This window comes from Pinus tabuliformis, chromosome 9, assembly GCF_031772625.1.
Source record: "Pinus tabuliformis cultivar Carrire ecotype Pingquan chromosome 9, CPIR1, whole genome shotgun sequence".
Lineage (NCBI taxonomy): Eukaryota > Viridiplantae > Streptophyta > Pinopsida > Pinales > Pinaceae > Pinus > Pinus tabuliformis.
Genome location: NC_142307.1, coordinates 556,888,872 through 556,904,539, shown reverse-complemented (window position 1 = coordinate 556,904,539; position 15,668 = coordinate 556,888,872). Strand labels below are relative to the sequence as shown.

The following is a 15,668-nucleotide window of genomic DNA, read 5'->3' as shown; positions in this document are numbered from 1 at the left end:
TATTTAATGCCTCAACATTGTGTTGGGTCCTTGAACGAGGTTGCTTCCATCTCCCACCACGACCGTGACAACTTTGGAGGGAGTTTAGACATGGCATGAAAAGGAACTAATCAGGGCCAGGGATGGAAAGGGGATGCCAAATATGAAAGGGGAGCCCCAAAATCTCCAACTGCAACACTAACCACTAGAGAAGATGACATAGAGAATTGTGATAAGAAGACAAAGCAAGGCCACAAATAGGGTGATAAAGAGGTTGATTGCAAGGTGACAATTCCATAAGAGGAAAACAAGGGTGGATAGAGGGAGAGGGCCGCCCCACCTCCTTAACTAGAGATGCTATTTTATAGAACTAAAAACTAGACTGAGCAACATGTAAGGAAAAAGGAAACTTGCTGAAAAAACATAAAACTTGTAGGGTGCCCTTCGAGAAACCAAAGCTTTTAAAGCCAGCTAACCTCGAGACCATGATCACTACCATTATGAGTGAATCAAGTGTAGGAGTCAAATTACAATAATGGTCATATGTAGGGGGAAACAAAGAGTACAAAATCGGCTTGAATTGATAATCATAACCACTTTTATACACAATGCATGCTTCAAAGGTAGTACGAGCAACCTGTATATCTTGTCCTCGTTATGACAACTAGTGGCTAGTGCTTGAAATAGAGTGGAAATTTATTCGAGAGTCAAAGTACTCACCCATAGTGGGGAAGATCCATTTGCCAAAGAAATTGTTAAACATTTCTCTCTCAATGGATCAAGGATGTTATCACTCCAACGAAGGTTGAGAGGGGCAGTATCATGATTGAAACCTTCATAACTAGCTTGTCTACCAAGTTATTCCCTAAATGTTGAATGTGTGAGGTAATGATAACATATATCTAAAGAAGGAGATAATTAACTCTTTCCAAGCTTTCTAGTCTCTAGTTTCTTGAAATTTTGGATGTAGGAGATTCATTTTGCATCTTCTTAATCATTTGAATTATAAGTTGTGAATCCCTTTCATCTATGTGACTGGAATAACTTTATTAATGGATACTTGCAGACCATATTCATGAAGATCATATAACTCCACTATGTTGTTTCTTTGAATCCTAAAGAATTAACATAAATTTTAAGGATAGTTCATGTGCTATTCCATAAGACTCTTCCAAAACTTGTCAGTCTAGGGTCGCCTTTAGAAGCACCATCAAAGTTTCTTTTGATAAATCTTGGAGGAAGAGGACCCCATGTGTCAAGGATGCAAAAGTGGTGTGATTAGAAGCCACCAATTAAATAATCGGTTAAGGGATTAGATCCTAGTATTTTAGGATGTTAGCTCCTAGATCATTATTATTTCAATCTTGGTCAACTCAACAGGCGATGAAGAATGTTCCTCTGATATGTTTTTAGTTCTTTCGCATCTGTTGTGTTCTGATTGTTGAAGGCTTTTGAATATTTGTTGATTCCTTTCCTTCCAAGTTTCCCAAAGGAGAGAAATAGGGAGGAATTTCCAAGCCCTATTGAGGATAGGATGGTTGAAGGCCATTGGTCACCTTGGGATAAGGTTGTTAGAATAATTCCTCTATTTTTATTTAATTGGCAAAATATGGTGGCTCCTTTGTGTCAAGAGTTTAACAAATGTTCAACTATCTCTTTACTTTGAGAGCATGGATGGCATAGGGAAGGGCATTGGAAGCCCCTCCTTTGTAATTTGTCCCAAGTTAGAGTTTTTCCATTAACTAAGAGCCATAGAAATAAAGAATCCTTTGGCCATAAATTTTTCCTCCATATTTTAGCCCATACCTCAAATGTGGGAAGGTTTACAAATCCCATCACTAAACTATAAACTTACTTCAAGTTGAAGGATCCATAACGCTTATGTCCCCATCTTGGCTTATCCACCTCAAATTGTGTTTTGATTTTTCTATTGCCTAATTTTGGCAAAAAGCTGTCACAAGTTGGATCCTTCGAATGGGAGCTCAATTCTCTTTGGTCCGCCATGATTTCCATTGTGAATGTTGTGGGTGTGGATTCCAATAATGGGAGACGAAGATATGGCCTTGGTGGATCATTGATTCAATAAGAACCTGGAGATTTGCTTGATCTTGTAATTTTGGCATTTGTTGCTGGAAATCTTCCCAAAGGAGGGTTGACTGACCATTCTTAACCTCCCAAAAATAATGCTCTTATATCATATGAAAATTTTGCCAGGTTGCATTCCATATGTGAGAGCCCTCTATTCCTCCATCAATCCTGACCAGATTATGCTCATCTTTGTTGGTTGTGTACTTTCTCCTCCAGAGCTTTCCACATAATACTTTTGGACAATGAAGCCAATGCACCAAGTTTTCGCTCTTAGGTTTGTGCTAAGAATATCGGGGTCTCTAAGGCCTAGGCCACCAACCATTTTTGGGTGGAAAAGTTTATCCCATGCAATTACAGCCCATTTTCTTTCCTTCCATTTCTCCTCCCCATAAAAAGGTGAATTGAAAGTTGCAAATTTTCTTGAGTAGATATTTAGGGGCCACCAATGCAAAAAAAGATATAAAGGCATAGTGCGAAGAATAGATTTGAGAAGAATAAGGCAACCTACTATGCTAAGAGAATGGAAGGTCCAACTGGCCAAGTTTTGCTCCTTCCTGAAGAGAAAATCTTCCCATAAAGATTGGCAAAGAGCATTCTCAACTAGACGGGCACCCAAGTATTTGGATGTAAAGGAATTCTATTGAAAGACTAAAATGCAAGATACATTGATTTGAACTAGAGGAAGAGTGTTCAAGAAAAAACAAACTTGAGACTTAGCATGATTAATGTTGGTACCAAAGAATGCCATGAAATCCAATAGCACTTGCTTGAAATTGTAGCATCTTGAATAGTTGGTATACTCAAGAGAAGAGTGTCATCCAAGAATTGTTGACGGAAAGTAGTGAGATCCTTCCCATGAACTTTGACACCTTTAATTATATTGGTTGTAGCTACAACTTTAAGAATGCACCCCAATTCTTCTGCCATCGAGTTGAACAGAAAGGGGGCAATGGTTCCCCCTATTTAATGCCTTGGGAGAGGGCAAAAGTTGAGAAAAGATAACCATTTATTGATATTGAGAAAAATGCCCTTGATGCAAGAGTGAGAATCCATTTAACCTAGCAAGTACACAAAATGAAATCTATCAGGATATGATAGATATATTGCCATATTAAACGATCAAAGGCTCTGGACATATCTTGCTTGATATGCATGTTTGGCTTCTTAGTTGTCTTTTGAGATGCGTCATCTCATGGGCTAATGTTATACTATCAAGAATCCATCTTCCTTGCATATAAACAAATTGTTTTGGTGAAATGAGTTTTGGAAGAATGGGCTTGAGTCTACTGGCTAAAGCTTTAGTGATGAGCTTGTAGATCACATTACATAGAGCAATGGGTTGAAATTTGATAGGGTCTTCCACGTTGTCTTCTTTGAGAATGAGAGTAAAAAACATTGCATTGAGGGTAGGGAACGCTAAAGCAGTTCTTTTGGAGTTTATTACAAGTTCCCACACATCCTTTTGAACTATTTGGTAGCAAACTTGAAAAAAATTAGTGATGAAGACATTAGGGCGCAAGGACTTTCCTCTAGGCATCTCCATAATTGGTTGTTCCACTTCCCCAAGGGTATTGTGCAAGGCATTGCTTGAAGAAAGCATTTTTCAAGTTTATTAAATTAGCCATTCATACTTTGGTGGTTAGGAGGCTCTAGACGAAAAGTAAAAAACAATAATATTTTTCTAGCTTCATTTTAGATCAATGAATGCTATTTCTAATTCAACTAAGTTGATACTTGAATCGATAATCGATGTTGTAGTTTTAGAGAAGAACCATTTGCACTTATACACATTTGATCACGAAAGCCTAAAAGATGTAGGCAAGTCTATCACATATTCTCATTCATTGTTTCATCTTATTTTTGTCATTGCCATTGTATATTTAGCAATGCTTCAAATTCGCTGGATAACAAGTACTACCTCTACTTTGATAATAGAACTCAATGATGTGGGTTAGCCATTTGTTTGGGTGTGCATTTGCATGCAATCGATGATAGAAACACTCTACATTTGGACTTTCCTTGCCCTAATCATCAACTCTACATTTGGACTTTGCTTGCCCAAATCATCATTCTCAATAGGGACTTTTCTTAATCTAACTAATGCATGAATTGTATATTGTTCATCATTATGCATATTCTCCAACTACAAAGTATACTTCCTTTCCTTCTATATAAACAATAATTACTTTACCTTATTTAATTTTACTATATTCGGAAAATATAATTAAAACATTAACATATCTAATTTATTCAAATGTGGTCACTAATATAGTATTACTTTTTCTGTAGATTTTTCATCATACAAAGATAACAAAAAATTAAGTTATTCACAAAAGAGCTTGCTACCCAAATACTCATTATAAAATAATTCAAATGCATTTAAAATAGCACAACTTAATAAATTAATTATTAAATTTATCCATACTTCTCAATAACAAAGCATTGTAATATGATATTAAAGTTACATATTTACCATGTTTAGTCTCCTAGATATCTTACTTAACATTTTCAATTTTTAAAACTTATTTATGAGGTTTAAGTTCCATATATTTTCAAATTTCATAATTAAAAACAGAATTACAAATAAAAATTACATATTTTTCACTTATTTTCTAATAACATGATTCTCAACCATCATATAATTCTCTTTCTAAATGGCCTACTTAAAAGAACCAATAATCTTACAGAAAAGAATTCCATGAAAAGTTTTAAGAAAATAGCTGAATAAATGAACTGTGTTCATTTATTTAGCCATCAACATTTCAGCTAACTAGCAGTGACACAATGTCCGTTCCTCTTGCGTGTAGTTGGATATAGCCTGTGTTTCTATATGAAATGTCATTTTGATTTGAAGAATTAAAACAGATGATAACAATTGATTCACCTATTCAACATTTTAGATCACATTTTGATTTGAAAATTCAAGAATTAAAAGCTCTTTCTAAATGGCCTACTTAAAAAAACAATAATCTTACAGAAAAGAATTCCATGAAAAGTTAAAACAGCTGAATAAATGAACTGTGTTCATTTATTTAGCTATCAACATTTCAGCTAACTAGCAGTGACACAATGTCCGTTCCTCTTGCGTGTAGTGGGGTATAGCCTGTGTTTCTATATGAAATGTCATTTTGATTTGAAGAATTAAAACAGATGATAACAATTCATTCATTAATGCACCGTTACATTGATTCACCTATTCAACATTTTAGATCACATTTTGATTTGAAGATTCAAGAATTAAAAGAGATGGTCACAATTTGATTTGAAGAATTAAAACAGATGATAACAGTTCATTCATTAATGCACCTTCATGCCTGGAAAGTTACATTGATTCAGCTATTCAACATTATAGGTCACAAGTAGTGACACATTGATTGAATAATTTTGTATATGTTGTTGGTTATAGCCAAGTTTGTCACATTTGAAGCTCAACTCCCATAACCATCAGGATGGTTTCGGTTGGGGTTTTAAGAGCCTCATAAAACCAGAGGGTAGAGGCACCGCAGAAGCTTTTTTTTCCTTCATTAACTGAGGACCTTTTGTAGGGTTGGGCTGTAAGCTGTACGAGTAGTTGTTTGTTGGGTGGTAATAAATGGAGGGGCGAGAAAATAACCTGAGGATTTGGTAGACTACTTGTTTCTTCAGCTCCTTCTCCTTGACTTTCTCAACTACACGAGATCATGCAAGTAAAGTAACGAATGTGGCAGGATATCCGTGAAAATTATGGATTCCTATAATGTTGGTGTAATTTCAATTTTAATCCCCAAACAGTTTTTCACCTTCACGTGGACTAATCATGGGGTGCCCCGGGGGACAGGCCCACTACGTGTCAACCGTCACATTTATAACAAAAACAAGGCAAGAACATCGAAGGAAACTAAATATAAAAGGGGGTGAAAGAGTAATAGGTGGAACCCGATTTGTCTTTTTGCCTTCATTCAATCAAGGCCAACCTGTTTTTCCCTCCAGCCATCCCTCACTGGATTCTCTCTACCCTTTTTTTCTTTAGCCCCGCTGAGAGTCTAGAAGGCCGGCCTTGATTGAGTCTAGAAGGCGTTGTTTTGGGGTCCGTGTTTGTTCGAGGCACGAGTGATTTTAGAGTGATTTTGTTTTTATTTTCTGTAATAGGATTGCTAATGCGTGTGGGGTTGGGATTGTGCGTTGTAATGAAGAAGCCATGAATGCGCTAGTCACGGTGGCAACTTCCAGACTGTTTCTGTGATTAAGTTTTATTATATATCTCATTGAATGTGGTGTGCCAGAGTGGTTCAAGAGGTCGTATGGTCTATACATAGTCTACTAGTTTTTAATTTGAGGAAGCCCTTTTTCATTTCTCGGTGACTCCGCATTTCGTACCACACAAGGTATTATCATCGCTCTGTTTGGATTGGCATTTGAACCAGCCTGTGTTATACGCGTGTATTCTCTGTTATGTATCGGGGGTTTGGATTGTCAGTGCATTTGCATGTGGGTATTACGCGGGAATTGATTCTGTAGTTTTTTTTCAATATAGTCGCTGTTATGTACACCGGTTTGATCATTTTGAATTTCGTGCAGTTACATGGGCTTGAACAAGGTCTGATTTGGGCTTTGATATTGCATACAACATAACAGTTTCAGCAGATCCATGCTCGTGATCCCAAAGTAAGCTTACTAATGTGATTTTTGGTGAAATTTCTGTGATGGGCCTTTTTTATTTTTCAAATCTTGGAATGTCCATTATTCGCATGTGGTTCAGATCAGGCGCTTTCTGGTAGGCTGCAACATTTTGTCTGTGAAGCCAAACAGATTTAGTTGTTCCAGCTCACATTTCTTGGTCTTTTCCATGGTCTGTTTCTCTAGGGCATTTGGGTTTTGTACTCTGAATATACCCGAAGTCCCAGGTCTTTTTTTTTTTCAAGCAGATCTGTGAAGGACATATTTGTAATAGTTTTTGTTTATATTGTGATCTGTGAAGGGTTCAACATGGTAGCCGCCGCTGCAACAATGCTAATGTTTTCTTCAAGCTCCCAATGCAACATAGAGAACAAGATCTCGTCAGCTGCTTCATCAGGAAAGCCCACAATGCCAGTGAGCTCTCCTGAGCGTGTTGATGTTAAGCCGAAACCCACTGCATACAAGGGACTCCAAGTCAATGGAAATTCCCAAGGGGCTAATAAGATCAATGGCATCAAGGTGAACGGAACAGCAGTGGATAGCATGAAGCATAACGTTGGCCTGAAGGAAGCACCCGAGGAAGAAAGCCCCGCTAAGAGCAGGATCAATCAGCTCCCAGATTGGAGTATGCTTCTTGCAACTATTGCTACCATTATCCTGGCAGCCGAGAAACAGTGGACCAATTTTGATTGGAAGCCAAGGAAAACAGACATGTTTGGTGACGTTTTCAGACTTGGCAGGTTTGTGGAAGACAGTCTGGTTTTCAGGCAAAACTTCGCCATAAGATCTTATGAAATTGGTGCAGACAGAACGGCTTCTATTGAAACCTTGATGAATCATCTTCAGGTAAGTGGAGGCTTTGTCATCAATGGCCTAAGAAGTTGGTTCTAAGGAATTCATATGAGTTTTAGTATGTATTCTTAAAAGAGTTGATGGTATGAGTTTTAAGCACTTTCGGAGGGCTTAAGAGCTGAAGAACATGTGGTTGTGTACTTTTCTCTGAAGATTCAGTTTTCTTAGGATGGCGGCACTGTGTTCTCTTCTGCAGGAAACTGCTCTTAACCATGTTTGGCTTTCTGGGCTAGCTGGGGATGGATTCGGTGCTACTGTTGAGATGAGCCGGAGAAATCTCATGTGGGTTGTGGCTCGCATGCAAATTCAAGTTGAACGATATCCCTCATGGTATTTCATCTTCTGTAGACTTGTATATGTTGTCTTTCCAGGACGAGTGAGTAGATTATCAAGTTTTGTGTTTTCTATGAAAGAAAGAAAGAAAGAAATTATTTTTAACGTCTCTGAGGCTAAAGATAGCTTAGGGGACAGCTTGCTTCTTCATCTGCCTGATGTCTCTTCATCTGCTTGATGTATTCGGCCCTTTTTTTGTGAAGCTTCAAAATAAATGCTCCCAGCTTCTCGACCAACCTCTCGCCAAATAGATTATCCCAAGAGCTAGCTGCCAGAGTATCTGCATAACTTTCCCTTTTGTCTTTCAAAGCCTCACATTCTAAAATGGAATGTTTTTCTGTTTCCACTTTTCCGGAAGAACAAAAAATGCATGCTCTTTCGTCCCACATTTCCTTTGTCCTCTTCCAGTGCCCTGTTTCACAACGTAATTGATGAGAATTAGTCCTTAACTGTTTCACAACGTAGTTGATGAGAATTAGTCCTTAACTGAGCAATAAGAATTTTGGCATTAAGAATTTTGGCTCTCCAAGAGATATTGGCCTCCATGTATGCCTTTGGTTGATGATTATGAGTGGGATTAAACACTTCAATATAGTAATTTTTCTTTCTTCCTAGCTCTTTGTCCCAAATATGCTTGTGGAACCTTTCCATAACAAAAGCGTTTATCTCTTTGCTGTTTATGGGACACAGGTTGAAGCAAATACCCCATTTACTAAACCATCTGTTATTTTGCTGCATCCAAGTGTTTTTGCTCTTGCACAATCTGTCATTAAAGACAACCTTAGGCCATCTACCCTCTTCCATTTGCTCAAATTTTTTTTAAATACCTTATGACTCGCACCATAACATTTGCTTCAATAGGAGCGGTCCCTGTTTCACTTAGCAAGATATCGTAAAGAACTGCACTTTTAATCTTAAATTTGTTTGTAATCAAATGCTTCTGAATTTTCTCAATTTGTCTCCACTGCATGTGGGATGTACTGCTGGCCCATAGTTCACAACTATATAGAATTACTGGACTCACTAGAAGCCCAAAAAGAGTTTGAGTGGCGTTCCAGTCCCATAACTCTGCCTTTCTTCACCTATGAGTGAAATTTGCCATGAGCAACCTCATAAATGAACAGACTTTGATGATTGAAAAGCTACAAAGAGGAAAGGGGATGTATGGGCTTTCCAAATCAAGGTGAGGTGGATGCCTAATAAGCATTGAGTTGGGTTGACAATACAGGACTACAAAGGGGCAAGGGGATGTATGGGCTTTCCAAGTCAAGGTTTGATGATTGAAAAGCTACAAAGGGGGAAGGGGATGTATGGGCTTTCCAAGTCAAGGTGAGGTGGATGCCTAATAAGCATTGACTTGGGTTTACAGTACAGTAGAGTCCTGAGCATTGCCAGGTTCCCCATACTCAAATAAGCAAAAACAACCAAAGTAGTAAAAAATAAACAACTATTATATTTATTTTTGATGGTCAGTTCTTATAAGCTAAATTTTGTACTTCTCAAACTTATGTTCCTGAAGAACAAAACTGTCTTCAAACTTCAGCCATCATGAGTTTTTTCAGTTTCACCAAGTATTTTCTTCAAACTTCAGCCATCATGAGTTTTTTTCAGTTTCACCAAGTATTTGTCTCTATAAGCTATAGAAGGGTTCCTCATTTTCCATCCTTTCATTATGATACATTGTTTATCAGGTGCAAAACATTCTCTTTAAATGCTGCTATATTTAGTGTGCTTTTGAATTTAAGTTCACATTTTTGACCATTTTTGTCACCAACAGGATGCCACACACCAATGGGGTTTTGACTACTTGGTCAAGAGGGCATGACATTATTTCCCACGAGGGTTCAATTCTCTCGTAAACAGGTGATATGTTTAGCCCTTTGAAAGAGTGGGGGTTTTCATGGCCGCATAAGTGGGCCGGCCGTGGGAATGGACATCACTCCCAGCCTTGCTGCCACACGGAATTCTACCGGGATGTTGAATGGGGAGTGCTAATTTTAAAGTTCGAAGTTACGTTGATCGTAATCCCCTGATCACTGAGTTTCCTTTTGTGGAGCTTATTGTACTTATGATGACATTTGCTTGGAGACAATATGTGGTTGGGTGGCTTATAGTAGTGCCATTCGCTGCTCCTGCCAAACAGATCACATTGCAATGGTCCTATGCTTGTTTCTGTGGAAAGTCCATTTGGAGCAAAGCATTGGAAGCAATGTTGCACTAGGTTATGATATACAAAAGTATGGTGCTGTGCCTCTGCAGATTTGATTGTTGTTATATCTCTTCAAAGTCTTGGGTTGGACAATATGTGGTTGGCTGGCTTATAGTAATGCCATTCGCTGCTCCTGCCAAACAGATCACATTGCAATGGTCCTATGCTTGTTTCTGTGGAAAGTGCATTTGGAGCAGAGCATTGGAAGTAATGTTGCACTAGGTTATGATATACCAAAGTATGGTGCTGTGTGTTCGCAGATTTGATTGTTGTTATATCTCTTCAAAGTCTTGGGTTGCCTGGACGTGGCCATTTTATTGGCGAAGGGTGGATTAGGTCTAGACAGAGTTGTATGCCTTATATCCTATTTGATAAAATTATCAGCACACTTCCTTTTTGGAGCCTATGTGTTATGGGGATAGGCTTCCAAAGCAAGCAGAGGTCTGATTAATGCCCTTTAGTTTTGGCCGGATTGCACAATGACGCATCAACTAGACAGAGTGTTTAGATTCTAGAAGCAATTTGGAGAATTCCTCGAGTTGTTGATTCTGGCAAAGGTTCAGTTTTGGGCCCTGTTGGCTAGTACATTCTTTCAAATCTTGCTACAACTTGTATTCTGAGGTCTGCATTCAAATTGCAAGTTTTAACCACCTAAGATAAAAAAAAAATAACCTGCCGAGAATTGACGGTGAGTGTTAAAATTAATGGTGGTTATGTTTGATTTTGAATTTCTTATGAAACTTGACCTGGCTCCTGAACACAATTCCTGTTACACTTTGGGAAGTGATTCTGTCTGAAGCATCTGATCAATGTGATTTTCCTTTGAGGCCAGGGTTACTTTTTTTTCTTCCAGAATTCCTTTTGTTTTTTTCTCCTCTTTGGTGTTCATTTTTTTTGAGCGCATAGACTAGTAGGATTGTGGGGATTGATTCTTTGTTGCTTATAGTTGTGTCTACACCTAATAACTCTTATCTTTGAACGTATATTCGTAGTTTTATAATCTCGTGTATGTCAGCAAGGAGGTGTTAGTTCTCATTTCAAGCAATGGCTATTGTTTGAGTTGAATCTGATTAGGAAGTAGCTCTCATTTTAAATGATGGCTAATGTATGAATTGATTAGGATTATGCCATTTTTTATTATCATATATGATACACCACTCTGGTCATGGGGCTTTAATTAATTTGGAGTTTGTGTGCAGAATTTTTGTTCAAACAGAACAGGTTTCTGTTTCTTTTTAGTCACAGAGGGTTTTTAATGGCAATTTGTACAGAACTTGTGTGCCTTTGGCGTAAAAGTTTTAGCCCTGTTTCATTTGAGTTCTGTAGGAAGGAATTAAACTTTTAAAGCTGTTGGAAGTTATTTTATGAATTCTGGTAATGGGAGTTAATGACAAATAATCTTAACAAAATTTCCTCTATAGTCATGATGGTTTTCATTTTAATCGAGAAAGCCTCTAATTTGGAATAGATGCAGCAAAATTTCCCGAAAATATCTCTCACCTTATTGGCAGGTCAGATTTAAAGTTAAATTTCTTCTTTATGTAGGGGTGATGTTGTGGAGATAGATACATGGGTTGGCGCATCAGGTAAAAATGGCATGCGGCGTGATTGGCTTGTTCGAGATTCAAAGACGAACTCCATCCTTACACGAGCTACTAGGTAAAATTATACTAGAAAGTTGTCCCCTCTGCATGTCTTCTATTGAGAATTTATGAATGTGGAATTTCCTAAGTTGCAGATGCAGCTTTATCTAATATGTTTTTTCCTTCATTTTCTATCAGTACCTGGGTAATGATGAATAGAAAGACAAGAAAACTGTCCAAAATTCCTGATGCTGTCAAAGGAGAGATACAGCCTTATTTCACAGAAAGAAATATCTTTATGGCAGAAGACACCAGAAAGTTACAAAAGCTGGAGGATGATACTGCTCAGTATATCTGTTCGGATTTATCAGTAAGTAAACCTACACTTATTGAAACAAAAATCCCACGCTTTTAGAAACATTTAGAATTCATTAACAGGAATATTTTGTGTTTATTTTGCAGCCACGGTGGAGTGATTTGGATGTGAATCAGCATGTCAATAATGTTAAATATATTGGTTGGATTTTGGAGGTATAGCTAGAGAATTTCTTGCAACCCTTGCTGCCAGCTGGTTAGAATTGTCTTTTTGCGCCATTGATGCAAATCTTATCCGCCTACCTTTTTTTTCCTTCAATTTTAAGCTAATATCGAATTCTTTGAGAAAAACTACAGTAAAATTGAACACGAGCACAGAAGATCTTTTGTATATCTACATTATAGTTTTTTACACAAATTTGAACATTTATTTAAAAAAGTCCTGTTACTTTTCAGGATGTCATGTTCTACAAGGTTTTGAGAAATTAAACCAAACATGTAAAGGTTTAAGGCTTGCATCGATGTCTTTATGCAGGAAATACTTAGTTTCAATGTTAACCTGACTTCAAGCCCTAAATTCATCCCTCACAGGCCTCAGTCTCTGTCTCCTTCAAACACAAACATATGGTGTTCGCACCAATCTATTTTTTTTTAACTCCAGTTCCCAATCCATATTTTCGTGCCTCAATCATACTGGAATATTTTTTTCCCTGGGGGCCTTACTACCACTCTTGTCCCAATTTTTTTGGCATTTTGGAGTTGGCTTTTGCTTGGGTCTTGGTTTTGGTTTCAATTTTTTTTTTCTTCAGTCTTCTCGGGATTAGTCAGACTCTCAACAAGGCTTGAAGTCATTACAACAAAGTTCAGACTCTCAACAAGGTTTGAAGTCATTACAACAAAGTTCATGATATCATTTGTTGGAATTTCATTTAGGTGAAAGGAATAACAATCATTCCATCCAACTACTCAACATAAACCCAATTGATTGATTGTGATTTATAATTTTATATTCACTACATAAACCCAATGGATTGATTGTGATTTATAATTTTATATTCACTCCATAAACCCAATCGATGATTGTGATTTATAATTTTATATTGAAGTGAATGAACCCTCACAATCCTGGCATGCTAAGTTGTTTGGCTAGGAAAAGTATTTTATAAATTGGGAATTGTAGTTTAGTTGTAGCGGAGAGTTTGCATGTTGGAATTAAGCTATTAACTGGTTGTGGGAAATGTTTAAATCCATACCTTAACTCTCAGTCTTGCTCTTTTTACCCAAAGATATAATGTTTAAATCTATATGTATATGTTTCAGCACCATTCCATACTCTTAATATGTTAATCAAGTACCATTCCATACTCTGAAGATGCAGATCAATGTTTCTGCCCAAAATTTTCCTTGTAGCCGAAAATTTTGGCATTTGTTTTGGGCTTCTTGGGTTTGATCTTGGTTTTAGATTTTTTTTTGGTTCTGGTTGACATGTCCGTTTTGTTTTAGTTTATCGGGAAAGTTAAAATAATTCGGGATTATTGAACTGTACTATTGACCTTAAATCAATACAGAAACACATCTCTTGGTATGGTTAGCAAGTGCACAGCCAGTCTCGGACTAAGAGACTTGCATACTTGCATGTTTGAATGAATTGGTTGTGTGCTGTTTCCAAAAATGTTCTGAGAGTGGAAACGTTGTCTATTCTGAGCTGATATGCTTATGTTATAAATATTTTCTTTAAGTTGACATCATTATGGATTATTTTGTATGCAGAGTTTACCCATCTCTGTTTTAGAGGACAATGAACTCGCCAATATAACGCTGGAGTACAGACGTGAATGTGGGCCGACGCATGTACTCCAATCATTGGCAAGTCCACAGGCTGGTGAGGTTATTGCTGGTTCAGCTGCACCATTTTCACAAAGAAATGAACCTTCAGACACATTGCAGTTTGCACACTTGCTTCAATTGCAAGATGACAAATCAGAAATTTTGAGGGCAAGGTCAGAATGGAGGCCAAAGGCAAAGATCAACCTTTCCTTGACCTTATATTATGCAGTGTACATACATGTATACTTATTGATGCTTTCTTCAATCCTCATTCTTATTGATACTTATTTGTGATGTGATGCTGTTTGCTCTATGTATGGTCCTGCAAATGGATGAAGGATGGCTCTATGACTCGATGTGTTATTGCAGGCTTTTGTCAGATCTAGCAATCCTTTTTGTTAGATTTTAGAATCATGTTTTGCATCTCACAGTGCCAGGCTGTGGATTTAAATATTTCTAGTTGGGCTTCCCAGAAAGGCAGTACTTTATTCGCCACATTCCTTCTCCTTGTGGCATTTAGGACAAATGCATCTTTATAGTTTAACTCTGGCGAAGGTACACTGTATTCTGGTTGGAACTCCTTTGATTCACTTTTGACTTAGAAACAGTTGAAAGCTGAATCAAATATATTCTATCTAAATGAAAGTTTCCTATTCTTTTCAATGTAAAGATTGATATTCTATTTAGCTATTGGTTTTTTTATCATGTCAATTTGGACTCACTGGTTTCGTTGACCAAAATTCTTAATAGGAAAACATGGAAATTTGTGATAAAGACAAAAATATTGAAAGATAAATAAAATATTTTCATCTTACATGTTGTCTATTCCTTTCGAAGTAAAGATTGATACTTTATTTGATGGCCATTCTCTGTATATAAGATCTCTGCTTGTGTGGCATGTTATTCACTTGCAGTCTACGTGTATTGAGCTTAGTTCTAGATTCTAATGTAGTGCCATATTACCATCGCGGGATTGTCCCATACGCTACCCCACGTGATCTAGCCTCAACCAGAAGGGATCTACTTAGAACACTAACCCAAATCGTCAATTAAAGTTAGAACCATAGATAGGGGGAGGGTGCTACACTATTCTATGCTAAATCTCAGCTGTAAATGTGAATTGCTACTTATTATTATGCAGCACTCTGTAAGGTTGGTGTTTATAAACTTCATATTGCTCAACATTCTATAAAGGAACATACGAGGGTGGGATGCCTACACATTCTAGCCCACGACTGAGTATTTTCAAAGCAAATAATAATGGGCCATGTTGTCCCACTTGTGAATTTCTGATTGCATTTTTAGTTAAGTCTTTCTTTGCTAAATAGATTATCTCAAGAGCTAGTTGCCAGAATATCTGCATTTCTCTGTTGTCTTTGAAGGTCTTACATTCTAAAATGAAATACTTTTTTGTTTCCACTTTTCCGAAAGAACAAAAATTACATACTCTTTCCTCCCACACTTTTTTTGACCACTGCGAATGCCCTGTTTCACAATGAAGTTACATTGCGAATGCCCTGTTTCACAACGGAACTACAAGAATACTGTATATCATTTGTTTTTTCTTGAGAATGAATTAATTCAAATTGTAACTGAAATCGAGATAAAATCTATTTAAAATAAAAATGAACTTTGGTTAAGCCCTACCTGCAAAATCATCACTGATTTATTTCACTTGCAAAAGAATGGAAATGTATGTCTGGGCAAAGACTAGTTTAGTTTACTTCACTTGAATTTAAGGGTTTCTGTTGAAAGATAATGCAAATAATAATGGGCCATGTTATCCAACTTGTTACAGGATAATGCAAATAATAATGGGCCATGTT

General features: G+C 37.2%; 1 protein-coding gene across 1 annotated transcript; it reads left to right on the top strand.

Annotated features, from left to right (window-relative positions):
- The first annotated feature begins 5,969 nt into the window (after window positions 1-5,969).
- Window positions 5,970-14,136, top strand: LOC149149726 (palmitoyl-acyl carrier protein thioesterase, chloroplastic-like). Its single transcript, XM_089442571.1, has 8 exons — window positions 5,970-6,431; window positions 6,625-6,711; window positions 7,025-7,569; window positions 7,772-7,905; window positions 11,663-11,776; window positions 11,899-12,070; window positions 12,163-12,231; window positions 13,786-14,136. Exons 3-8 carry the CDS (start codon window positions 7,033-7,035, stop codon window positions 14,134-14,136), a joined length of 1,377 nt encoding a protein of 458 aa, XP_089298697.1. The 5' UTR covers window positions 5,970-6,431; window positions 6,625-6,711; window positions 7,025-7,032.
- Window positions 14,137-15,668: the final 1,532 nt, after the last annotated feature.

Excerpts from the sequence above, each read along its gene's own strand:
- LOC149149726 (XM_089442571.1), top strand. The coding sequence starts at position 7,033 with ATGGTAGCCGCCGCTGCAACAATGCTAATGTTTTCTTCAAGCTCCCAA. Across the intron at positions 7,570-7,771 it reads CCTTGATGAATCATCTTCAG|GAAACTGCTCTTAACCATGT; the intron begins GTAAGTGGAGGC and ends TCTCTTCTGCAG. Across the intron at positions 12,071-12,162 it reads ATATCTGTTCGGATTTATCA|CCACGGTGGAGTGATTTGGA; the intron begins GTAAGTAAACCT and ends TTTATTTTGCAG.